The sequence below is a fragment of the Polypterus senegalus genome, chromosome 7, assembly GCF_016835505.1.
Source record: "Polypterus senegalus isolate Bchr_013 chromosome 7, ASM1683550v1, whole genome shotgun sequence".
Classification (NCBI taxonomy): Eukaryota; Metazoa; Chordata; class Cladistia; order Polypteriformes; family Polypteridae; genus Polypterus; species Polypterus senegalus.
In genome coordinates this window covers 68293229-68320777 of record NC_053160.1, presented here as the reverse complement: position 1 = coordinate 68320777, position 27549 = coordinate 68293229, and the positions used below count along the sequence as shown (strand labels likewise).

General features: G+C 36.5%; 1 protein-coding gene across 3 annotated transcripts in view; it reads left to right on the top strand.

Annotated features, from left to right (window-relative positions):
* The window catches only part of unc45b (unc-45 myosin chaperone B), a 60644-nt gene that overhangs the window by 19546 nt on the left and 13549 nt on the right, over nt 1-27549 (top strand). For all 3 annotated transcript variants that reach the window (XM_039758803.1, XM_039758805.1, XM_039758804.1), the window contains exons 7-15: nt 2816-2981; nt 4859-5029; nt 14593-14764; nt 15565-15865; nt 19024-19118; nt 20562-20703; nt 21470-21610; nt 21871-21998; nt 24702-24768. In XM_039758803.1, the coding sequence (XP_039614737.1) occupies nt 2816-2981; nt 4859-5029; nt 14593-14764; nt 15565-15865; nt 19024-19118; nt 20562-20703; nt 21470-21610; nt 21871-21998; nt 24702-24768 (1383 nt within the window). The remainder of the gene's footprint in view (nt 1-2815; nt 2982-4858; nt 5030-14592; nt 14765-15564; nt 15866-19023; nt 19119-20561; nt 20704-21469; nt 21611-21870; nt 21999-24701; nt 24769-27549) is intronic.

Here is a 27549-nt window from a genome sequence, read left to right as displayed (position 1 = left end):
TGTGGTTGCAACATCCAGGTGGAGGCAACACATTGCTGGTGGCTAAAGTGGTTATCCACTATCTACAGTGGTGTGAAAAACTATTTGCCCCCTTCCTGATTTCTTATTCTTTTGCATGTTTGTCACACATAATGTTTCTGATCATCAAACACATTTAACTATTACTCAAATATAACACAAGTAAACACAAAATGCAGTTTTTAAATGATGGTTTTTATTATTTAGGGAGAAAAAAAAATCCAACCCTACATGGCCCTGTGTGAAAAATTAATTGCCCCCTGAACCTAATAACTGGTTGGGCCACCCTTAGCAGCAATAACTGCAATCAAGCGTTTGCGATAACTTGCAATGAGTCTTTACAGCTCTGGAGGAATTTTGGCCCACTCATCTTTGCAGAATTGTTGTAATTCAGCTTTATTTGAGGGTTTTCTAGCATGAACCGCCTTTTTAAGGCCATGCCATAGCATCTCAATTGGATTCAAGTCAGGACTTTGACTAGGCCACTCCAAAATCTTCATTTTGTTTTTCTTCAGCCATTCAGAGGTGGATTTGCTGGTGTGTTTTGGGTCATTGTCCTGTTGCAGCACCCAAGATCACTTCAGCTTGAGTTGACGAACAGATGGCCGGACATTCTCCTTCAGGATTTTTTGGTAGACAGTAGAATTCATGGTTCCATCTATCACAGCAAGCCTCCCAGGTCCTGAAGCAGCAAAACAACCCCAGACCATCACACTACCACCACCATATTTTACTGTTGGTATGATGTTCTTTTCTGAAATGCTGTGTTCCTTTTACGCCAGATGTAACGGGACATTTGCCTTCCAAAAAGTTCAACTTTTGTCTCATCAGTCCACAAGGTATTTTCCCAAAAGTCTTGGCAATCATTGAGATGTTTCTTAGCAAAATTAAAACGAGCCCTAATGTTCTTTTTGCTTAACAGTGGTTTGCGTCTTGGAAATCTGCCGTGCAGGCCATTTTTGCCCAGTCTCTTTCTTATGGTGGAGTCGTGAACACTGACCTTAATTGAGGCAAGTGAGGCCTGCAGTTCTTTAGACGTTGTCCTGGGGTCTTTTGTGACCTTTTGGATGAGTCGTCTCTGCGCTCTTGGTGTAATTTTGGTCGGCCGGCCACTCCTGGGAAGGTTCACCACTGTTCCATGTTTTTGCCATTTGTGGATAATGGCTCTCACTGTGGTTCGCTGGAGTCCCAAAGCTTTAGAAATGGCTTTATAACCTTTACCAGACTGATAGACCTCAATTACTTCTGTTCTCATTTGTTCCTGAATTTCTTTGGATCTTGGCATGATGTCTAGCTTTTGAGGTGCTTTTGGTCTACTTCTCTGTGTCAGGCAGCTCCTATTTAAGTGATTTCTTAACTGAAACAAGTGTGGCAGTAATCAGGCCTGGGGGTGGCTACGGAAATTGAACTCAGGTGTGATACACCACAGTTAGGTTATTTTTTAACAAGGCAGCAATTACTTTTTCACACAGGGCCATGTAGGTTTGGATTTTTTTTCTCCTTAAATAATAAAAACCATCATTTAAAAAACTGCATTTTGTGTTTACTTGTGTTATATTTGACTAATGGTTACATGTGTTTGATGATCAGAAACATTTTGTGTGACAAACATGCAAAAGAATAAGAAATCAGGAAGGGGGCAAATAGTTTTTCACACCACTGTATCTAAAAACTTCTGAAACATTTGTTGTGATATATAATTAATTATAATTGTTAATTATGATTATGCAATTATGAGCTACCTAATGAAGAATAAAACGACAAAACAGACAAGTCTAATGTTGGATGATTTTTGTTGCAAGCATCATATGGAATGTGTTTTTATAGGACTGAAGCCTATGTTAAAGGCAATATATTTTCCCATGGTGGAGAAAGAAATATAACAATAAAAAAGCAGCTTATTATTGTAATGCTAGCTTAAACCCTAAAAGCTCATAGAACAGTTCAGCATCATAGTAGTGGTTTCCCTTACAGTTGTCTCTGTTCTGTTAAATAAAGCAAAAAGTATTCTTCACAAATATGGCAGAAGCCCCAGTTTTCTAGGATGTGATGCCTGTTTTAGAATAATTTACACAGTTCTGTATTATCCAATGTCCACATAATCATGGAAGAATACATTTTTAACTAATCATATATTTTTCTGTGGGTTTTTTCTGTTGAGCAGAGAGATGAATGGTCTACCTTTTATTTCACAGTCCTGCACCATGAGAAACTACTCACATGCTGGAAAACTTGTAAACTTCTATGTTTTGGAAATTAAAAGTTTCTTTCTTTTTCTGAAAGACACACACACACACAGGCGCGCGCGAGACAGACAGACAGACACACACACACACACACACACACACACAGGCGAGAAAATTAAAGGCACACAATACAGTGACCCATATTACAGCCACATACAAGGTCCCTTGACATTTAATATAGACTGTTCCTACTAATGTTTATGCACTACTGTTCTAGAGCTCGTTATTGTAACGGGCTTAATTTCTAGTACTGTATATTTATGTAAATCCATATATGAACAGCATTTAGGTTCATAATTACTGTACAGCAATGTATTGGTTATTGATTTATTTACATGTCAGTTCCAAAAGGCACCCCAGGCTAGGGGTCTCATTTCTTCTAACAAGATCTTCATATCTGTTTTTTATATTTTTTTCTGTGTGGTACTGGTCTGCAGAGTTTCTTTGCCCTGATTTCACAATATTAATAAAAGCTTCTGATTGAAAACTATTATACAGTTTAATTCAATGAAAGAGGATGTCTCCTGAGATACAGCTGTTTTGTTTCATAGGCAACAGCCATCCTTCATTTGCTTGGACCTGAAAAAATTTGCACCATCATGGGCACTGACCATGAAGAAATAGCACTGGCGACTAGTAATTTGTTACAGAATATCTATGACTCATTGTCTGGGGAAGATAAGAGAGACTATGGGAAAGAAGGCGCTCTCGTTCTTGGTGAGGAAAGAATTTTGTCTTTTTGATCATCCTGTATTTTTGTCATTTTGAAGTGGTCAGGGAAAGTTCAGAATCTTGCAGCTGAATGCCATTCCATTGCTATCAAAACTTAATGGGGAAAGGCTACAGTCAAAAGTACTGGCACCTAGTATCAATAAATCAAGTGTTTTATTTTCAAAGTGCGTCTTGTTTAATGGCAAAAGGTTTGAGAAGAACAAAAATGTATACTGTCTATAGTACATCCATGATTTACAGGCTTGCTATTGGTGAGAGTCTTACACCTCAGAAGGTCATCAAAGCTACCAATCCACTGAACCTTACATTAAAAGTAAATTCATTGTCTGTGTGCTTTTTAGTGCCCATTAACCAAAATAACAAGACATTGATTATATAGAGTAACCCAGGTTATTAATAATCAATTTTACATTTTTATTCTATATCTTTGTTGTGATCAAGTTGATTGTAAAATTACACGTTTGTGTCGATAATTGAATTTATTATAGTTTTTTTTATTCTCCCTCCTTAGTCATTGATATATCCCTTTCATGTAATATGCAGCTTTCTACACAATATCAGGACAACTATATTGCTCTTAGTCTTTGATGCTCTGTCTTCAAGCTGACTTACTGCAGTTTGTATAATAAATGAATTGGCAAGCAAGTCAACCTCAGTCTTACTGATCTAAATAATAATAAACTTTTTTTGTCATGCAGTCAGTTGGAATCTCTGCACAGGACTATTCAGAAATGTCAGTAGAATTTGAAGCATGCCATTTAATCACCATGACTTTTACACTTTTCACCTTTTCTATCCTGTTTGTTTCAAGCTCCACGTGCTTGGCTACTTTTTTTGAACCTTTTGTCTCTTTGCAAAGATAGCCACACGGTGCATCTCCTGTGAACCTCATTGGTTGCATGGAACTACACACTTCCTTTAAGCAGCATAGGCTGCAGGCTGATAATCTCTGAACTGCCAAATGCCAAAAGCAAATGCTGTGTCGGTCACTTACACTTAAAGACGAATCATTACACAGTCAAGACACTACGTTATTAATCAAATCATGCAACATAAAAAAGGAAACATGGTCAAAATCAATAACATTCACAAAATATTACGTAGAAGACGACAATAAATAAATATAAATAAATAAAAAGCACACCTGAACAAGGGATAAAACTCTGGTTGAACTATGACACTCATTAATAAAAACAGAAAGGCTCACCTTGTGTTTTGCCAAAATGCATCTCGATGACACTCAGACTTTCTGAGTAACTATGCTATGAAGAGATGTGTCTGAATTTGTTAATTTTGTCTGATTTAGGCCCTATTATGTCTGAAGAGCATTCTGCTGTCAAAACTTAATATCAACACTCAGTTATGGTAGTGGTGTTGTTATTGTGCTCCGGGGAAGCTTTGCTACATCAGCATGTGAAGGACTTGCTATTACTGAAGAAACTGTGAATCCTGCTCTGTTTGAAGTGGAAATAACAACATTAATCCATAACACTTAGAATAATTGAAGAAAAGAAGATGTAGAGTTTTGGAATGGTCTGGTAGCAGCTAAAGTCTGTGTTATTAGTAAATTGAATCCATGGGGACAATTAATTTATTTCCATGGTTTATTCGATATTGAGCATTACATAAATTTCTTAAATTAATAAATCTGGTCGAGAGGCATGTGCACTTTTTAAACTGTATGCTATTCATCTATTCCTCCATTCACAAGACTGCATATTCATCATTTATTTACCATAAGTTGTCTGTTTTTGATATTCACTGTATCAACACTATGGCCCATGCCTATTTGAATTTGCTTTGTCACGCTGGTTAATTTTGTGAGTTTGTGAGATGCTGATTCTTTTATGTGATTTGTGCAGATACAACGCAGCCCCTGAAGTCAATTCTCTTAACTCTGTTGGAAATGTTAACAAGCGACAGGATATCAGGATATGGACGTGACCAAGCTCTAAACCTTCTCAGCAAGAATGTGCCCAGAAAAAATTTAAAGGACCCTGACCATTCCAAAACCATCTTCACCATTGACCACGGTAAGTGAATTAAAAGCAATAATGCCAATATTTAAAAACTGCCAGCGAGCTGTGTCAGAATACTTAATTAAAGGTTGACTATGTATTGCGGAAAAATATGAGGAGTACGCTTCTAAAGGCTTCATGTGATGCAAGATTTAATACATGTAATCAAACATTAAAATTAAACAAATGGTTTTGATTTTAATCACCTGCAAACATAATTATAAATGCCTTATTATTACAAGTTGTTAATCATGTCTCTAAAATGTGTGTCATTGTAAGTGCTGTGTCCTGGATCTGAACTGCGTGTCTGGTTTCTTTTTGGATTTTTCTCCAGGAGCCCTGGTTTTCCTCCCATATGCCAAATGGATGGCTTAGGTTAACTAGTGATTCTAAACGTGCCCCATATGAATTAACCATGGGACAAACACAGAGTTTTGCCCCATGGTCCCAACACTGCGCTTGAGGGTACTGGGGCAGCCCCCTGCTACCCTGAAGCTTTCTCTCTTAATCTGAATGCTTAGTTACTTTATCTTCTCAAATGTATACCTTACTGTGTTGGGTTGTTGAGCTATTGATTATATTTTTTTCTGTCTTTGCCAGGATCTTCACTTGTTCCATAGTCTTCCTTCTCTTTCTGGCTACTTCTTGACATTTTCTTCCCATACCCTTCTAGGTCTTCTCCTCTGTCTTTTTTTTTTCACCTTTCATTTCCTTTTTTGGGATACCTTATTTTACTCGTCCTTATTATATGTTCATACCGATTTAGCTGTTTTATTTCTATGTTTTCCATGATTTACTGCATTTTCCAGCTTTTTATTAATTCTTTTTTTCTTATTCTGTCTCTTTTTGTTTTACCTAACATGGTATTTTAGATTTTTGTTTATCCAGTATTGTACAAGATTTAGTAGAGTATAATATTGTTGATACATACATGATTTTATATAGATGCATATTCGTCTTTATACTTCTTTCCTATTAAGATGTTGTTAATTTGATAGTACACTCTATTTGCCTTGTTTATTCTGTTTATGATTTCTTCACCTATCTTTTTATCTTCACTATGATTACACACTTCCATGGCGTCTAATGCTTCCCATATATATCTTCATGGTACTGCATCAGATGCTGCTTTTAAATGATATGATCTTGTGTTTGTCTTCCTGGTCTATATGCTGATTGTGCTTCTTGTAGTTTATTCTCAATTGTTGTTCTCAACCTTCTTTCTTTCATTCATGAATATAGTGTATTTTTTAATATGACTGATAACAAACATATTGCTCTAAAATGATCAAATGATCTTTTTATACAGTGGTACAATTATATTTCTTTCCCATTCCTCTGGTATTCCCTCTGTGTTCCATTCCTGCCAGAAGATTTTCTTGAGCTATTTAACTACTGTTGCTCTTCCATACTTTAACATTTCAGCTGTTATCTCATTTGCCCCAGCCGCATTGACATTTTTTATTTTATTAGGGCATTTGTTATTTCTTCTTCTGTAATTCCTCCCTGCTCTTCTGCTTCATCTTCATTCATCTCTCTCTCCTCTAGTGGCTTTTCATGTTGTTCTTCCCCCTTCATTATTTCTTCCTCAAATTGTTTTGCATAGAGGGCTCTTCATTCTTTAAAAATCCCAGCTACCTCTGTCTGCAGTTCTCCTTTTGAGTTTTTTGTGCTTCTGATTTTCGTGTTCAATTTTCCTTAAACCTTTTGACCTCTACAGAACTGCTTTTGATCTATACTAATAAAAGGCAAAGCCCTCACTCACTCACTCACTCACTCACTCACTCACTCACTCACTGACTCATCACTAATTCTCCAACTTCCCGTGTAGGTAGAAGGCTAAAATTTGGCAGACTTATTCCTTACAGCTTACTTACAAAAGATGGGCAGGTTTCATTTCGAAATTCTACGCATAAGGGTCATAACTGGAAGCTATTTTTCCCCATATAATGTAATGGAGTCTTGAGTTGGAGATGGCCGTGGGGGGCGGAGTTTCGTGTGACAGCATCACGCCTCCTACGTAAGTACGTAGAGAACAAGGAAGAACTCCAAACAGCGATGGAGCACAAAACGCCATTTCACAATTGAGAAGGCAGAAAAACATTATGAAGCAAATGATGCATACAAGCATATTCATAAGTACAGCTACTGCGGAAACAAAGCACGGCGTGAACCGTAAGTTTATATTAAATTAAGTTCATAGGCTACCACTAGCGCTTGTAATTTAGTGCCTGCCCATATAAGGCCGCCCATCAGCGCAATCCAATACAAACACTGCCGGTAAATGTTCACGGGTGAAGGACTGTGCTTATGCAGAGGAAGATGAGATGGTCAGGGTGGTGTTTGGCACAAACTCATTGAAACTGCGAGAGAAACTTTTAAGTGCCGGGTCTTAGCTGACATTACACGAGATGGCACCAGTACAGCTGGGAACCTTCGATGCAAGAACACCAAGCGGCTCACGTGAACTGACGAGTGCACAGACAAAAGCAACAGTTCCAAAGAGTGCTGAACAAAAACCGAATTACACAATTGAGAAGGCAGCAAAAAAATATGAAGCGTCTTATACATACAATCATATTCATAAGTGCAGCTACTGCGGAAACAAAGCACACGGTGGAAAAAGTGAATGTCCTGCTAAAGGAAGACAGTGTAAAAAAACCCGTGCATGCAGTTTGTCACATCACAGATAAAAGGAAGACGAGCTGTTTATTGATGCAGTAAGGAACTAATCGATGAATGAAACCTCTTATCTTTACAACGATTGACAAACACGGAATGTAACTTGAACACATCCTACAAATACGAGCCTGATTGAAAGAAATAATGATAATCAAATCCTTGATGACAGCAACATTCAATAACACTCACAAAACAATTACTGTATATTGACAATCATGTTACGTTATTTTTAAAATGTTCCCTTTTCTTTTCATAACTTCTACTTCTCCACTGGTACACGGGTATATATATAAATGTATATATATACCCGATCTACAATACATACTTTAGCATAGACAAGCCACACGCTGTGGCAATTGTAGAGTCTTCGCTCTAACGCCGACATTCGAGGTTCGATTCCGAGAGGGATGTACTGACTATGTACGCGCTACCGCTTCATTTTACCTTCGATCTCCTTGGTTTGGGACGTATGAAAAATATTAGGTTAACGCAGAATCATGTTACGTTATTTTTAAAATTTTCCCTTTCTTAGCACAAGCACAGCTGAGAAGCTTCGATGCATGTACTCCATAACGTTAAAAATAACGCATTTAATCACACTTTCAATTCCAAGCAAACGGAACTTTTGTCAATGCATGATTTCCTGGTACATCCATTACACTGATGCACACATCACAGCTACAAAAATGTTAGAGTCGGAATAAAGCGCTCCTACGACTGATCATTTCGACTACCCGAGCGAAGCCTTGATAAAAGCATGGTTTTGTGCACACTGAAAAGCAAGCAAAATTAGATGCATTACAGAAAGCGGACTTTGTGGCTCTTACTGGGGATCATTGGACTTCCGTGACCGTTAGTAATTCTAAATACATCTAATTACAAAATGTTCAATGATCACACTGTTTTAGCCTAATGTACAAAATAATTTTGGCTAATGTTACTCAGAGTTTAAAGAGTAAGCTGGTCAAATTACCTTTTATGTTTCTGACTTATTTTTTAAGAAGAAAACTGCACTTTATGGTGAAATTTTGGTTATTATTATTTAAAGACAATACTATTCTGAAAAAAATGTACTTAAAGTACTTAAACTACCACTTTATTTTTAAGTCTGCCCAATTTTAACCAGGGATGATATTTTTGTTTCTGTTTTGAATTCAAATGCAGTTTAAAAGCTTTTTTTCAGAAATTAAAACAGCTTCAGTTTACAATATTCATGTCCATGTCTATTATTTGATTCTGTCGCCCACTAAAACCGTTTTAAATTAAAAAAAAACATTTGCGATTTGGGGCAAATTTACGTGATTACATACGATTAATCAAGATTAATTCTTACACAGCCTCTAATTAATTGGATTAATTTTTTAATCGAGTCCCACCCTAATATATATATATGTAGATATATATATGTAGATTTGTATATATATGTGTATATACAGTATATATGTAGATATGTATATGTTGTATATACAGTATGTATATATGTGTGTGTTATATATACAGTATGTGTATATATATGTACAGTGGTGTGAAAAACTATTTGCCCCCTTCCTGATTTCTTATTCTTTTGCATGTTTGTCACAGAAAATGTTTATGATCATCAAACACATTTAACCATTAGTCAAATATAACACAAGTAAACACAAAATGCAGTTTTTAAATGATGGTTTTATTATTTGGGGAGAAAAAAATCCAAACCTACATGGCCCTGTGTGAAAAGTAATTGCCCCCTTGTTAAAAATAACCTAACTGTGGTGTATCACACCGAGTTCAATTTCCGTAGCCACCCCAGGCCTGATTACTGCCACACCTGTTTCAATCAAGAAATCACTTCAATAGGAGCTGCCTGACACAGAGAAGTAGACCAAAAGCACCTCAAAAGCTAGACATCATGCCAAGATCCAAAGAAATTCAAGAACAAATGAGAACAGAAGTAATTGAGATCTATCAGTCTGGTAAAGGTTATAAAGCCATTTCTAAAGCTTTGGGACTCCAGCGAACCACAGTGAGAGCCATTATCCACAAATGGCAAAAACATGGAACAGTGGTGAACCTTCCCAGGAGTGGCCGGCCGACCAAAATTACCCCAAGAGCGCAGAGACGACTCATCCGAGAGGTCACAAAAGACCCCAGGACAAGTCTAAAGAACTGCAGGCCTCACTTGCCTCAATTAAGGTCAGTGTTCACGACTCCACCATAAGAAAGAGACTGGGCAAAAACGGCCTGCATGGCAGATTTCCAAGACGCAAACCACTGTTAAGCAAAAATAACATTAGGGCTCGTCTCAATTTTGCTAAGAAACATCTCAATGATTGCCAAGACTTTTGGGAGAATACCTTGTGGACTGATGAGACAAAAGTTGAACTTTTTGGAAGGCAAATGTCCCGTTACATCTGATGTAAAAGGAACACAGCATTTCAGAAAAGAACATCATACCAACAGTAAAATATGGTGGTGGTAGTGTGATGGTCTGGGGTTGTTTTGCTGCTTCAGGACCTGGAAGGCTTGCTGTGATAGATGGAACCATGAATTCTACTGTCTACCAAAAAATCCTGAAGGAGAATGTCCGCCATCTGTTCGTCAACTCAAGCTGAAGTGATCTTGGGTGCTGCAACAGGACAATGACCCAAAACACACCAGCAAATCCACTTCTGAATGGCTGAAGAAAACCAAAATGAAGACTTTGGAGTGGCCTAGTCAAAGTCCTGACCTGAATCCAATTGAGATGCTATGGCATGACCTTAAAAAGGCGGTTCATGCTAGAAAACCCTCAAATAAAGCTGAATTACAACAATTCTGCAAAGATGAGTGGGCCAAAATTCCTCCAGAGCTGTAAAAGACTCATTGCAAGTTATCACAAACGCTTGATTGCAGTTATTGCTGCTAAGTGTGGCCCAACCAGTTATTAGGTTCGGGGCAATTACTTTTTCACACAGGGCCATGTAGGTTTGGATTTTTTCTCCCTAAATATTAAAAACCATCATTTAAAAACTGCATTTTGTGTTTACCCGTGTTATATTTGACTAATGGTTAAATGTGTTTGATGATCAGAAACATTTTGTGTGACAAACATGCAAAAGAATAAGAAATCAGGAAGGGGGCAAATATTTTTCACACCACTGTATATGTATATATATGTATGTGTGTATATGTATATATATATAACTGTATATATGTGTATAGATGTATATATATATATATATTTATATATATGTTTATATGTATATATATGTTTATATATGTGTCTGTGTGTGTATATATATATATATATGCCAGCAACACTCATGACAATGACAAAACAATTACATTGTCAATCATGTTATGTTATTATTAAAATGTTTCCTTTTCTTTTTACTTCTCGCTGCCAATCGCAGGTATTTTGCTATATATATATATATATATATATATATATATATATATATATATATATATATATATAATATAAATAGATAGATATGACAACAACACTCATATCAATGACAAAACAATTACATTAACAATCATCTTACGTTATTTTTAAAATGTTTGCTTTTCTTTTTCATAACTTCTTTAACACACTACTTCTCCGCTGCGAAGCGCGGGTATTCTGCTAGTTTTCAATATAATTCTCCTCTATTTTCTTACTAAATTTCCTTGGCTCTTTTTTCTTTTCTGATTTCACAAACAGTTTAGTCTGTTCTAACTTTATTTTGTGTATTGTCCTGTCTTCCTCAATTTTTGTTTTTAAATATTTTCCCTATGTCTCTTTTTTCTCCTCCATCTTGGTCTTCACTTCATTATCCCACCATTTTGTTTTTGTTTTTTTTTTTTTGCACAAGGTCCTAGTTTAGCTCAGTAGTTGTCTGTTAGCTGTTTGTAATAATGTTTTCCTAAATTTTACCCACATTGTATTTATGGTCCACTTTTTTTTGCTATCATTTTAATTTTCCTCTGCAGCTTCTAATTTTTCTGTAGGCCTATTTGCATATTCTTGTCTTTTGTAGGTCTATTTGCATATTCCTGTTTTTTGTTGTTTTTTTTTTCTCTAATGATTCCAATTTAGTTCTTAAGTATTTTCTTCCTCCATCTTTAACTGGTTTTCAAATCTGTTATGACAAATCTATGTTTGGTATGCAGACCTGCTCCCCTGATTGCTTTGACATCATGCACTGCATGCCTCTTGCATAGGTAATGTTGTTATTCATGCTTTTATGATCCAGTTCTTCTGCTTCATAAGCAATTTTGTAAATTATTTTGTGATTGAACTTTTTTGTGATGTTTCCAATTAGCATCTGATTAGTTTTACACCAATCTAGCATTCACCACCCATTCTCATTCACCTCTCCTTCCAAGCCATGTTCTCCCATTGTTCCATGTCCCTATTCTTTCTGGCTGCCAGTTACCCTGTACTTTTATGAGCTGGACATTGGATTGCAGTTTCTCTAAAGCCTGCTGTTGATCTCCATTAAATGCATTCTTTTCACCTGCTATACTGTTTTCTGTTAGTGAAAACATTTGTATCAGTCTTAATTTCTCCTGTAGTTTATAGTTCATTGTCATTAGTCTTGGATATATAGGTTCCCATCTTGTTATCATCTTTTCTATCTCACTGCTTATAATTGTCTCAACTCATGCACTGCTTTCAATTGGAGATCCCAAAAAGAAGGTTTATCCTTTGGATTTATTATTCTACGACCCTTCTTTTTTATTTCAGATATTCATAGTATTTGGTTCTTGCACCTTTCTGTTTTTTTCTTCTATCGCTCTTTCATTTACCAGTTAACAATGTTATATTTCATATTCCAGTTCTTAAAATTTTCTTTGCCACAGTTCTTAACCATTTAGACCATTCATTTTTGATGTCTTTGAATCACTCTTATCATGTGTGAGTGATTAGCTCAAAGAAAAGGGTCCCCTTAGTTCGGGGCAAGTGAGCTTTGGTCCATGGCTGCTTATTATAAATATTCACAGCAGTCCCACTTCCAGGACCTCCTCCATCTGCCACCCGGAGGAGACACTCTCTAGGAGTGTTCTGTCCCAGGGGAATCTAAATGCAAAGTTTAAAAAATAAAAGTCTGTATTCTGTTTTTATTGTATATTACACACAATGATGCATTGAAAATTACTAGCTGTGTCATTTGACTCCTTAACCAGTTTCCAAAGAGGATAAATTGTGCACTTATTACTTTTCACATCATTGCATGTTTAATTATAAACTTTGCATGCAGGATACACACAGTGCATACTATACATTAAAAAAAAAATAAAAAGGGAAACAAAATTTTATTATTGTAAGCAGGATGGTGACGCAGTGGTGGTACTGCTGCCTCACAATAAGGAGAGCATGGTTTGTTTCCCAGGTCTTCCCTGTATGGAGTTTGCATGTTCTCCTCCTTGTCTGTGTTGGTTTCCTCCGGCTTCTTTGGTTTCTTTCCACTGTCCAAAGACATGTAGGTTAGGGGAACTGATGACTCTAAATTGGCCTTAGTGTGTGTTTGGTGTGTGTGTGTGTGTTTTCACCTGTGATGGACAGAAGCCCTTTCCAGGGTTTGTTCCAACTTGCACACTGTGATACCGGGATAGGCTCCAGTACCACCCGTGTCCCTAAGTGAGTTAGTAAATGACATGATAACATTTTATTATTATAAAGTATATACACTTGGGTGTAGTTGCCAAGGCACTGGACTTTAAAACTCAAGGTTGTTATTTCAGTTCCTGGCTCTGACCTCACTGTGCCACCCTGATCATGTCACTTAGCCAGCCTTGACTCAAAATGTAAAAAATCTATTTAAACAAGCCCCTAATCTTGTATGTTGCATTAGAATTAGATAAAGGTGGCAGCAAAGTATAATTTTGATAAGTCTAAATAATGGAAAAAAATAGACAAAAAGAGGACTGAACAAGCTATATTTAAATTTTTCAAAGTCAGCAAAGAAATGACTTCTTCAACAGAATAGTCTATTGTATTCCATAGCAAAGTATTCAGAATATACTGTATATGAATTCAAACTCTTAGTTTACAAGAATAACACGTTATAATATCTTGATAAAAATTCAATAATATGTCATATCTTTTAAAGTGATGCCAGAAATAATTGTTAAATCAGTTGAATTTATGTTATAAAAAGAAGTACATACAATGGAGGCTTGGTATCAGTATATAATGGCACCAAATTTATATTACTAGGATCTATGAACGAAAAGCAAAGCACTATTATTATAATAATGGCTACTACCTCAGCAATTCAGAGACCAGGGTTCAAAATCCTGCCTGTGCCACTGCACTTACTAGTGATATTTTATTTTCCTGAGCGCTCTACTTTGCTCTTAAGTATCCCACAGAGGTGCATATTGGAAACATCAGTATGTTTGCTTTGGATGTATCACATCACGTGTGCCCTGCAATGCCTTGTTCTGGCCTTACATCTGTCACTACTGCTATAGCCTCCTAGACTTTGTGACCTTTTAATGGACTAAGCAAATTCAACAATGTGATGTCTGTTGGATCAATTTATATATTGTGTATACTGCGTGTTTAAGCGTATTTGTACCTTTATGTGTATTCAGTATGTAATTAGTAATTTAAAGTTTATAATTGTATTTTACCTGTTAACTTATTACAGTGCTCTGTTCCTGCACTTCGTGATGAGCACCATAGAAAAATTAAATTAATAGAATTTAATTTTCTATAGGGAATACTTTCATGCTGTATATGTTTTTTCTTATTATTACTTTTTCTTACAATAACATTGCCATCCATTTTGTAAACCAGTTGTTATCCAGTTCAACTTGGTGGGTAGTGAATGTCTATCCAAAAAGTACTAGTTATAAAGATGAATATGTAGGAATGGATGTGTCTTGCTGAGTCATTATTGCTGTTTGTAAAAAAAATGACTATTGTGTATGATTAACTCCATCAGGACTGAAAAAAATCTTGAAAGTGGTCGGGCAAGTTCCAGATCTACCCAAACATTTGCCTCTATCTGAAAACACTCAGATGATAGCATGCATTCTTCTTAATAAGCTCTATGATGATCTCCGCTGTGATCCAGAAAGAGAAAATTATTTCAAGATCTGTGAAGAGTACATACTGTAAGTGTTGTCTGTTTACTGAGGGAACAAAAGTCTGACATTCAAATCAGTTGAACTGCTTCATACATATAGTATGTATTTTTAGTACTAACAACTATATTCTATAAAGATATATTAAATATGCCAATTATGTTTAATATACATTGTTTATGTGTTATTATACAGTACATTATCCATCTGTTTGTCTACATACTCTGTAGGTAAACGCCATCATGGCTAAAAGCAATGAAGATCTGTTCTCCTTAGTGAGCCAGCCTTGGCTTATATACACTCATATTCATATTCTATGTTTCTGTGTACTTTTCATAATCTTCACAGTCAATCAAAGTCTTCTAAATAAATCCAGTCATTGATTATCGTAATTCATTCATGACTTTTTATTTTCATGTATAAGACCTTGTTCTGTCCTATCCTTAAAATAGGGCCGGCGCCACCATTAAGGTGAATTAGGCATTCACCTATGGTGCAGATCATGAGGTGGCATAGCTACCAAAGAGTTAGTTAGTGCACTAATAAGCTTGGCCTAGGGTGTAAAATAACATAGCACCAGCAACTGGACTATAGCACCTGTAAACTATATTGTTCTGTAACTGTGGATTTACTGTATATTTATAGTTTAGGAAGATGAATAAGTGTTATAGCTAGAAAAAGGCAAAAAGCACTCATCTCAAAACTCTATTATTATAACCAGATATTTAAGTACTCACCAATGTGGAAATGATGCTCATGTATTTCCCTAAACTCCTTTCTTCACTAGCACATGTCTAATATGATTTTACTTATGTCTTTATTGACTTAAGGGGCAAATTTGATCCAAAAGATATGGATAAGAATCTACATGCCATCCAGACTGTATCTGGTTTGCTTCAAGGTCCTTTTGACGTTGGCAACAAGATCGTCGGAAAGCAAGGTGTGATGGAAATGATGGTGGCCTTATGTGGCTCAGAGCGAGAGGTTGATCAACTAGTGGCAGTTGAAGCTCTAATTCACGCATCCACCAAAATGAGTAGAGCTTCCTTCATTATTACTAATGGAGTATCGCTACTAAAGGACATATACAAGAAGACAAAGGATGAGAAGATCAAAATCCGAGCTTTAGTAGTAAGTTCTCGTCATACAGTAATATGTACATGTTTTGTACTTTACATGTTAAAAAGTCTGTTCTTAGGAAAACCAAAGAGTTTTCAAATTAATTTCATAAATTATATATCATTTACTTAATAATAAAGAGTAATTTACTAAATAATAATCAAAGTCAATGCCTAAACAAAAGGTTTATGTAGGAAGCTAAAGAGCAGTCCCTCTGTCCAATTTGTTGATTTACTGAAGACATGCATTTTAGTACAAGGCAAAGAAAGCAGAAGTCACTTGCAGGATGGTCAGAGAGATCATAAACAGAATCTTCACAGGTGCCTCTTATGTATGAATTGAACATGAATCTGACCTCACTATTGCTGAGAATAAAACATTAAAACATTGAGCAAACAATGAAAAAGCAAAAGAAAAAACATCATCTGTCTCCACAAACTACAAGTAACCTTGCCATGTGGCTTTGTAGATAAAAGTCATATTTAGACGGATTAGGTTTGCATCAGGAGAAGGGGTAAAGTAATTACTCTCTAATTTTATCTCTGTCTGAATCATTTATGTTATTTTTTAAAAAATGCACTTTTACATCTTAGTAAAGATTATGGAGTATTTTACCATCTATAAAAAGTTTATAAAAAATAGTTTCAATAGTCCTGAGCAAATCAGCATTACAGTAAAATTATGTCACTTCCTGTGAAAATGGCCTTTCCCCTGGGATATTAGAGGTTTTTGGCAGAATAAATTTAGGTGGTTGGAAAACTTGTCCCTACATCAGCCAAGTAGATGTGTTTCTGGACACTAGAGCTTGCTATGGGGAGGAGGAATAGTTACAAAATTACAACAAGTGTGGCTGTTTTGACCTCACAGCATTGTGTACCGATAGAAGGGCATGTCTATCGCTGTAGTGGTAATCCATGGTAAAATTTACCAACACTGTGCGGTACTCTTCAAATGGGGCTAAAGATGGAAACAAAGGTGTTTTGTGATTTACGTCTCATGGGTCAAACGAGACCAAAGTTCTAAAACTCAAAAAACCAAAAGACCAAATCAGGAAGGGGAAACAGCAAAAACCCTGGTGCAAATACATATGACTTTACTATTTAGTTTCAGATATTAAATAAAATAAAGAAAAATTCAACAAAAATGTTTAATACTTCAAAATAAAAAACAAGAATTCCCTAAACAAAGATTACATTTTCAAAAATGGCAAAACTAAATACTAAATACTAAACAAAAAGAAAAAGGCAATCCAAAAATAACCAAAACAAGTTGGCAACAACTAGAGAGAAAGCCAAAATGACAATATTCAAAAGAACATAAAATCTTAGCATAGTATAGTAAGAGCAAAAGCACAAAAGGGAGCAGAAGTACACAGATAAACTGTCTCCTGTAAAGTACAATATGTTTTGTGATTTTACCGGTTATATTTTGATAAGCCCATAGAAGTTAAAATCTTTCTTTACTCTGTACGCATGACAATAATGACCCTCTAGTCAGTGTTTCTCAACCACTGTTGTTTAAATGGTAGTGGGTTGTGATGGATTACGGATTGATTGCTGCATGTAGTCACCCTGACGATTGCACTCAATTCACCAAGAGGCAAACCCAACTTCCCCTCGGTGGGTCGAGAAGACACTTACATGGCAAAAAGTAGGTTGCAACACCAAAAAGGCATAATTATTTTTTTGATTGTTATATCTCTTTATTTTGTTTAATTTGGGTGGCACAGATTTAAGTACTTAATCCCAGGCAAACTCACATTCAGATTTACATTCAGATTTCACAAATCAAGCATTTTTCAGAGAGGGGCTGAAACTCATACTTGATAAAAAAGTCTACTCTGACCAGACATCTTCTGTCTTTCTATCACTACCATTGTTTTGGACACTTTGAAGAAAGGGGGTGCACTGAGAAGTAGTAAAGATGGGGAGATAAACACATAGTGAGGGATAAAGCAAAATCTAAGTGTCATAACACAGGGAGGAAAAAGAGAAAGCAACTAAATCAAAGTGCAAAATGAGAATTAAATTCCAGTCAACAAACTAAAGTAACATTAAAGTCTTCTAAGAAGTGCCTTTTTGTAGTTAAGAGGTCTTTGATCCAAAGCAAATGCGCAGATCACCATCTGGAATCTGTAGGATATGATGATATAATAGGTCACTTGACTTTCATATCATGTGACTGATAACAGTCTTATTAAAGCGATGCCATCACAGATGACTTTTCCAGCGATTTTCAGTCTTAGCCTTCATTGACATAATCTTAGCAGTTGGCAGAGAGCTTCCATGAAGGCCAGTTATGTTATTTGAGACACCCAGTAACTCAGTCCAACTTGTCTGCAACTTGCTCTGATAAAATCAAACAGGTTTGATTATGTCTTTAGTCTCAGGAGCTAGTTCTTTGTGTATGAGAGCTGAAAACCAATGAATGCTCATTCAGAGCACAGCCTGGTAAGCAGGCATGACTGTTGTTCTTATGTAAGGTTTTCTAACTGCCAAGCTGTGTTGTATGGCTCTGCTAGGCAGTTCAATGTAATGTCACTGATTAACAGGCTGTTAATGGAGAATAAACTCTTTATAACCAAGTTTTTCAGTGTTGAAAAAAATTATCATCATGGTCTTTTGAAAATCTGTCATGGTGTCTTGAAGAAAAGAAAATTGCCCAAGTCACCTATACAAATATAGAGTAAATGCCAGAAATCTGCACTTGGTTGACTTAATACCACTCAGCAGACTGATCGACCAGACTGTAGGCATACAATACCTTCCAGCATATTCGATAACTACACCCTACTCCTGTGCTGTTAACCAATTCTGGGAATTTTTGGGTCACTGGATCATAAATTGCTTATTGTACAGTGTCACTGATTTACATAGATGTGTAACACATGTCAGCACAGGCAGAATATTAGACTCAACAAGGATGATTCTTTCTCAGTACATAAATACATAAAAAAACAAATGTACAAATACTGAAGATGTTTAAAGAATTCCCGTTACATGAAATCACCACCAAGCATCAATATTGCAACTGACAGTCCTGTCTATGGGTGACATAATATGGAAGATAATGGCTGTCTTATAAAACTCAGAAAAAACATGAACACTTCTATAAACACGAATGTGATTATTATGTATATGGGGCAATAATTACTTTTTTATCCTTTACAGGGTCTTTGTAAACTAGGGTCTGCTGGTGGGGATGACTATAGCCTACGGCAGTTTGCAGAAGGCTCCACTGAAAAGCTTGCAAAACAGTGTCGCAAGTGAGTTTATTGTTATATTAATAAAACATATTATGGTATAGGTATTTTAAGAGACAAAACACAGTTTACCATTTCTTAACATTTTATTTATTACAGTATTGCATTAAACCAAGTTTGTCTGTCTGTCCGTGTTGTAACTTAAGTCTTTACTTAAGTTTCCTTGTTTTTGTTCTCAATCGAGGAACTCAGAATTAATTTACCAGATTTAGTAAAGCAAGGGCCAGTGTTGTGAAGTTGTCCGCAGTCAGTTTTTAACCAAGCTTTTATTTAGTCTTTTAAAAAAGTGATAATATGTGTAGATTCAGAGATTATAAGAATTGTTGGAAATGGAGTTGTTGATATTAACCTCCTAATAACAGATAGACAAAGGGATGGTTGTTCTACATATTTTGTTATTTGCATTGGTGTCTCAGTGAGCTGCATAACTTAGACTTAGAACAATCTTACCAAAAGAGCAGAATGGTGGCATAGTGATTGACATTGTGCCATAAGCTCACTAAAGTACCAGCTGGTGACTCCAAGATGGCTCCAGTGTGAGTGTGTAGGGGTCTACACTTGAGTGGAACATTTTCCTGTACAGGTTTGTTTCATGTCTTATGGGCAGTGTTCTGTCCAACATCAAAACTACATAATTCAGGTCATAATAACAGGGGCCAGTTCGTACCACAATAGCATACGGAGCATAAGAGACACCCACCCTGGATGGCACACTAGTCCTTCACAAGGAGCACTCACATATACTGTACATCCAAACTGGTCAGATTTTGAGCCACCAATTAATCTAACATATACATCCATGTAGAAATGGGGACGACAGTCAGACTTCATAGAGATAGTGACTGGGCCTTAGAAGCCAACCCAGGACTCTGAACCATTGCACCTTCCATAGAAAACAGGAAGTGTATTTAAACGAAGAGTTCAATAAGTAACAGAATAATCATTATTTAAGGACTGCTTGCAATGAATATTTGTTGTACTTGTGACTTTGCAAAAGATAATTTCAACACGAGGCCCATAACAAACAATAGACTTAGATTCTCTAAAGTACTATGCTATATATGAGGCAAATAAAGAACACCTTGTGATATAAGAAAAGGTCCAGATACAAATGTATTCTTGATTACACATTCATTGATGTTCTAGGTAGATGGCATCTGGCATAAACGTCTTCACAGAACAGTATAGTCAATTAATTGATGTGTTTCTCCATTATGTGATAGTATTGTGTGCAAGGCAACAATCAACCTGGGGTATGGAGCCAGGCCATTGCAAGATATAAACACACACATACCATCACTCACTACCAGTAGCACCAATTAACCTACCATGCATGTCTATGAAGTATAAGAGAAAAACCACAGAACCCAAAGAAACACCCAGGCAGTCATGATGTTATGAAATGTGCTATTTAAACAGGATGCTAACTCTGTTTTCTTTTTTTAGGTGGTTATGTAATCCAAATATTGATGTACGCACCAGAAAGTGGGCTGTGGAAGGGTTAGCTTATTTGACAATGGATGCAGACGTGAAGGATGACTTTGTTGAAGATGAACTTGCAATGAGGGCAATGTTTGAGCTCTGTAAGGTACTTTGTGGATATGATGCATTAGAAGAAAAAGAAAAATCAAAAAGCATCTTACCATATCTATAGACAGAAAGGCAATTTAAACCAAGGATATCACAAATATGGATGATGTTGAAGCTGTTAGAGCTGACAAAAAAAGACTCTTGCAAAACTCTTAGTGATTAACTCTCTTTTCAGTTTATCAAACTATTTCCATACTTCCACAAACCCACAAATGCAAAAATGCTTAGCTGTTTCTACTAAAAACATTTCAAGCTTACACAGAATACTACATTGTTACAGTCTGTCGGGGTTGATGAAAATCAAAATTCGTTTTTACTCAAATATTAGGACTCTAAGATGAGGCACAGAAAGCAAAATCAGCCTTACTCCAAAGTCTGTAATCCAAGAATCAACTTGGCTACCTCAATTCATTGCTTGGTATAAATGATAAATCCAGCCTCTTCCTAATCTGATCAGAACTTATTTCAATAGTAAATTCTTATTGTTAACAACACTTTCTTCCATGCCCCATTCTAAACCTGCCTTTCCATAACTGTGTCTAGTATCTCCTCTTGTGGCTCCTAGCTTTATCATGCTTATAGGTTCTACTAACACCCACATTATGGACTCTTTTCCAAGCTGCATAGATTTAATTTCTTTAGCCCGCCCTAGAAATTTAGCCCTACATGGTTAGGATGTTCTGTTAATCTTTAGGGAAGTTAGGAAATTAGAGTTTTAAGTCAGGCTGATTGTAATAACTGTGCATCAATTATTTTCTTTTCAGTCTCAAGACAAGACCATTCTGTATGCAGTGGCTTCCACATTGGTGAATTGCACTAACAGTTATGAGAAGAAGGAGATCATTCCTGAGTTGGTACAGCTGGCAAAGTTTTCCAAGCAGCATGTGCCTGAGCAGCACCCCAAGGTAAGGAGTTAGGAAATTTAATCACTGGCTTGGATTCAGCCAGCAGCACATTTATTTTTAAACTTAAATTGGCCTGTCTGGTCTCTCTGGTTCTGTCTGGCCTTTCCACAGAGAGCTGAGTCCTTAAATTCAGTGCAACATGGAATGCATTATGACAAGAACATAAGGAAATAATCAGAAATGGTTCAATCATCATTTTGACAGGCTGATGTTATTCATTGAAAAACAAATATTAACTAGAACTCCACTTTCAATTCTAGGACAAAAAGGATTTTGTGGAGAAACGTGTAAAACGTCTACTGAAAGCTGGGGTTACATCAGCACTGGCTTGCATGGTAAAAGCCGACAGCACAATTCTGACTGATCAGACAAAGGAGCTTTTAGCACGGTAGGCAGAAGAATAATAAAATCTATAATGACAGGAATGTTATAAGGCTGGACTGAAAATTAGTGTGAAGGCAGGATTTACATTTATACTTTGCAACCCTTTTCAAATGTTAATCAGTCATTTTTTTGTGTTTTTTCTGTTTTTCTCACTTGTCTGCTCTACTGACTTTCTGCTTGCTCAGTTGTTTCTCTGCTTCATCCAACTATGCCTCTTGCAAAACTGAAAGTACAGTATCATTAATGAGTGTCACCTGTGGCATTCATCTCTTAGTCCTCTCACAAGTCCTCTGTTTTCACTTAACCCAGATAGTTTAGCAGCAGAGCAAGTATGGATACACAAGCGATGGTGAAGGCCTAGAACAGGATGATGGCCCTGATCACTGTCTTGTGTGGAGTTTGCACTTCCCCTTGTTGCAGTGAATATTTTTTTGGGGTATTCTTGGTTTCAGTCCACACAGCAAATAAATGCACAATATCAGCCTTACTGACTGGTTTGGATCTATATTAGTGAATGAACATATCTCTGTGTGTTTGTGTGGGTATTGGACTAAATGTGCAATGTGATAATTAGGTACTCAGTCCAAGATCTCTTCCCATAATGCACCCAGTGTTGTAGAGGAAGGCTTCCTGGGTTCTCCCTGCGTGGAGTTTGCATGTTCTTCCCGTGTCTGCGTGGGTTTCCTCCGGGTGCTCCAGTTTCCTCCCACAGTCCAAAGACATGCGGGTTAGGTGCATTGGCGATCCTAAATTGTCCCTAGTGTGTGCTTGGTGTGTGTGTATGTGTGCCCTGCGGTGGGCTGGCGCCCTGCCCAGTGATTTGTTCCTGCCTTGCACCCTGTGTTGGCTGGGATTGGCTCCAGCAGACCCCTGTGACCCTGTGTTCGGATATAGCAGGTTGGAGAATGACTGACTGACTATTCTGCCCAATACCCTATTAGTGTACAAGGGTGGCAGAATTGTTGGGAGGGGAGTGAGGGAATCTACCACATCAAGAGATGTCAGATAAAATATTAAATCCCAAAAAAGAACCTCATCTGAATCCATCAGAGGAGCTTATACGACTGATTCACCTAAGTAGGTTCCTAGCCCCAATAACTAGCTCCTGTGAGCAAGTAAATCATCATTTATTGTGGTCCCAAAGAGCACACACATCACAGAGCTGGACAGAAGAGTAGGTCATGCACAGACACAATGGAGTACTAAACCAGAATATGCCAGTAACAAGCAGCAATAAGGTCAACTACAGAAGTCTTTATAGCTTGCTTTCGACTAGCTGTTTCAAAGCAGAAAAATCCTGATAACTTTTAAAAGCACTTCCAAAAATGCCCACCAGAGGGAAGTATCATCATCAAACCCTAGCTAGTAATAAGGTCAAGTATTGTATCTTTATAAAATAAAAGATATATTCTTTGAAACAATTTATTCCAATCTCTATGAAACTCTGTGGAACACAAAAGATAAAAAGGAATGGCCCGAAACACAAAGCAATCTCAGCAAACAAATTCCCAATACAGAATCAAAAGACATAATCAAGAGGAAAAGAGCTGGAAATCAAAAAATCTGTAAATCACAAAAGGTACAATAAAGCACAAGTAAACTCATCACTCCCACGCACCCAAGAGGTGGGATCACCTGCCAAACACCACCAGCGACTGCCCTCCACCCTATAAATTCAGTCTCTCACAGTTCATGGCGATTCATTGTGAATGTGCTCTTGAGCTTCAGAGTATTACAGAGCAAGTTTTATGAAAAATAAATATTTTTATTTAGTAAAGATTCTGCGCTTGCCCCAATATCTAGCTGGGGATTGATGGGAAACTCCCCCTAGTAGTCATTTTTAGAAGTGAATTTGGGAGTTGCATATTTTGTGCCTCCTTATTCATGACAAAAAGAAAATAAGTTTAAGATCAAAAAATCAAAATGAAAAAATACAAATTGCACAAATAGTGCTAACATTTCAATGGACAAAAAGCCAAACCTGAATGTAAAATAACCACACTAAACCACAATAAATTCACAAAAGAAAAGGTTTCTGGAGAACATACTAGGGACCCTAACAAATGCCGCTGCAATTCTGCAGTAAATGGAAGAACCTTACAGAGTCAGGTGCTGTAGTGAAATTCATTAATGCAACTGGGCCAGTTGCTTAACCAGGAATTGCACTCATCTATCAAAAACAATTATAAAAGAACAACAAAGAGAAGAACAGTTGAACTAAAAAAAGAACCCAAAGAGAATTAACAATTACAAAAATACTTAACTGAAAGAAAGCTAAAACAGAACAGGCAAAGAACATAAAAACAAATTCACAGAAAGCAAAAAACAAAGACCCACAGCTGACCATGACAACTGGTTATAAAAGAACTGTGAATTAGGTAAGAATTTTTATGTGATTCCGTAATGGTTTTAATTTTGAATAATTTGTTGAATATATCTTTCTTTTGAATTTTGATGATCAATTTCTTTTGTGAAACCTCATAATAACAAGGACATTGTCACAGATAAGGAGAAGGTTTAATTGGTTGTGTCAGAATAACATTCTTTATAAAGCTCATGAGTTAAAGGAGGATTAATGTCTTATTAGGTGAATACATTTTAAAAAGGCAGCAAAACGTGCAAAGTAAAGCACTATTTGATCATAGTTGGACAAAACAGGAAGATGCAATTCTCACTCTTTGAAATGTTTTTCTGTATTTGAATTTAGGGTTTTCCTTGCTCTGAGTGAGAATCCCAAAGACCGTGGCTTTATTGTGGCTCAAGGAGGGGGAAAGGTAATGAAAATCTTTTTACTATGAAAATTGAAATGAGACTTACTCTCTGAACTTTGACAGACACTTCATAGTACATTTTAGAAAATTTCTATGTTTATATAATTTTATTTACTAATTTAGAGTACAGTGATAGATTGTGAAGTCTCATTTTATTAGAAGTCAGAAGGGCCTGGCTAAATACTTACTGAATCTGTCAGAAACACTAAGACGAATGTAGCAACTGGGACATAGGATAAAGACAAAAAGGACAGCCCTGAGCTGAAATCTTCATGAAGTGTCAAATGCCTTCATCTGTACTAAAAGAGATCAAGAAAGAGAACATGTCTGCTGTCAGATACAACAGGGATCAACTGCAGTGGAAGTACCAGAAAGAAGTAGACAGAATCAAGGTTTAAGACACAGGCAAGAGTTGGGAAAGAAATGAGCATCAAAGTCTAAACACAGAATCAGATTTTGGGTCAAATTAAAGATCGTAAGCAGCTATTGGCTTTGCCCCTAAGCAACATAGAACATAAGGTTTGTTTTTCATATTTCAATCCAACATATGGAGATCATTTATACTGTTGTCCTTAAATAGAGGTTGTCAGATGACGTCACTAGGCTGTCTCTTTAAATGATTTTCAGCGGATTTCATTTTTATAAACAACCTTTGTGCAGCCTTCAGAATAAAATACAAAACAGTGGTGCTAACAGGAACACATTTCAAAATGTTGCCATGATGAAGTTACAGTATTAGTATAACACTAAAACACTATAAATTATGTCCATACCAAATTCATGTACCCAAACAGTAAAAACTTCAAAACTAGAGGTCCATTAATGCAGACTTCAACAATATATTTCTAATATGAAAATCCAAGAAGCAAATAAAAGATAAGATTGACACAACAATCAAATCAAAGTTTTTTAATAGTTCTAACTTAATTTTGTGAGATGCAGTGCCTAAAGTTTTCAATTTCTTTAAAGACAGTGTTTTTGTTGATGAGGACCGGTCATTCAGCCCAATGTTTGTTGCTCATTCCTACTTTCTTGAAAAATAGAAGTGGACTGTGCAAGTCCTAAGTCAAATGAGTGAATCGCATAATTATGAAAAAATATTTATGGCAAAAATGCCAAACGTATCCCTTGGAATTTTTCAAAAAATGCTCAGCGTCTTCATTCTTTTCTCACACATTTGCTGTGGTTCTGAAACAGTAGTTTTGTCATATTTTAATTAATACAGTGAAATTCTTATGCATGTTCAGTCATGTAACATGTCACCACCCTTTGGTGCCATAATAAATAAGAATCTATTAAATGCAATTGTAAAAACAACATATAAAGTATATTTAATTTTCTATTAAAAATGTTAAAAAACTTTTATATCCTAGCTACCCAAATCATTCCATGCAGGGCATGGGTTTTTCTCCAGATTCTCCCAGAGATGTTTTTCACATAAGGGTGTGCCCTGCCAAGATATAAAACAGATATATAATCTCTGTACTTTCTTTACTACACTTTTATGAAATATGGACAGCAATACTCAAAACTTGTTCCAGGTGGATGAGGCCCCAGAAATGCAATACACACCTTAAGAATTACCCCCTTTAACTTGAACTTCGCACAGCATGCTATATAACTAAAAATCCTAACATCTGCCTTCTAAATCACTCCTGTGCACTCTCTGGTTGCAGAAGTAAATGAGTGTAATAAACCTTGTGATGCTTCCTCATAAAACATGTCTTTAAGTCTTAATCAGCCATTATGCAATTACAATACCTAATATTTTATATTCTTATTTGTAAAACTGCATATTTATTTTCATTAAACTGTACTTGTTGTTGGATATTTAACTTGAATAGGGATGTCAATCAACACGTGAAAGAAATTGATATGCAAAATGTAAACAAAAGCAAAAGCTACTGTAGCCAGATGCAATGAACTTTAATTCACAGACAGTAATAATCTACTATATGTGCAGTCCTACAGAGCAATCTGGTTGGTCAATTTGGCTTTGGTGATGCGATTGAAAGAGGAAATGCAAGTATGTGACGCACAAGTAGGAATGAAGGAGTAGGGGGCATGGTGAGAGGGTTGCCTTCAAAGACTGGAAGCATAAAAATGGACACAAGGTGTGCAAGATGTCTCAGAAATAAGCAGGCTTTAAGGGAATGAGCTTGAGGGACTGCGAGATGTCCAGAGGGTAGTTCCTGGTGATGACGGGCTGGTGGGCCTGCCATGTGAAGGACCACCCAAAAAACACATGGAACATAACATAGGCATTTTATATACATAAACAAAATAAAAAAAAAAGAATAGTGTATGTAATCAAAAAAGTAATCGTAACATAATCATCATAAATCAAAAAAATCAGAAATGAACAAAGGAGAAATAAAACATGAATTTGAATCCCAGCCAGGGAATCCAGGCAGAGACGTGACAGTAGCCATTTGCATACACTGAGCCGGCACGGAACAGCAGAGAAAATCTTGAAGGGGCGATAATACCATGGTCCACGGGATTTATTGTAAAACTGTAGCGACCGATAAATTATATACATTTTTAGCATGGTTGCAGCATTCAAACTGTACATAATACAATTTACATGCATACAGGTAAGCATCACAGCAAGCACCACTGAAACCAACTCCTCTATGTCCGCTGTGTAGGAGTGTGGTTTTCTTCCATGAAGGGTGACCAATCAGGTAATAAGACATCGTAATGAGCAGGATCCAATCAGGGAAAGGCCACATAAAAGCACAGACCAATCAGAGAGTGATTTGAATCTGTATTTTCAGAAAT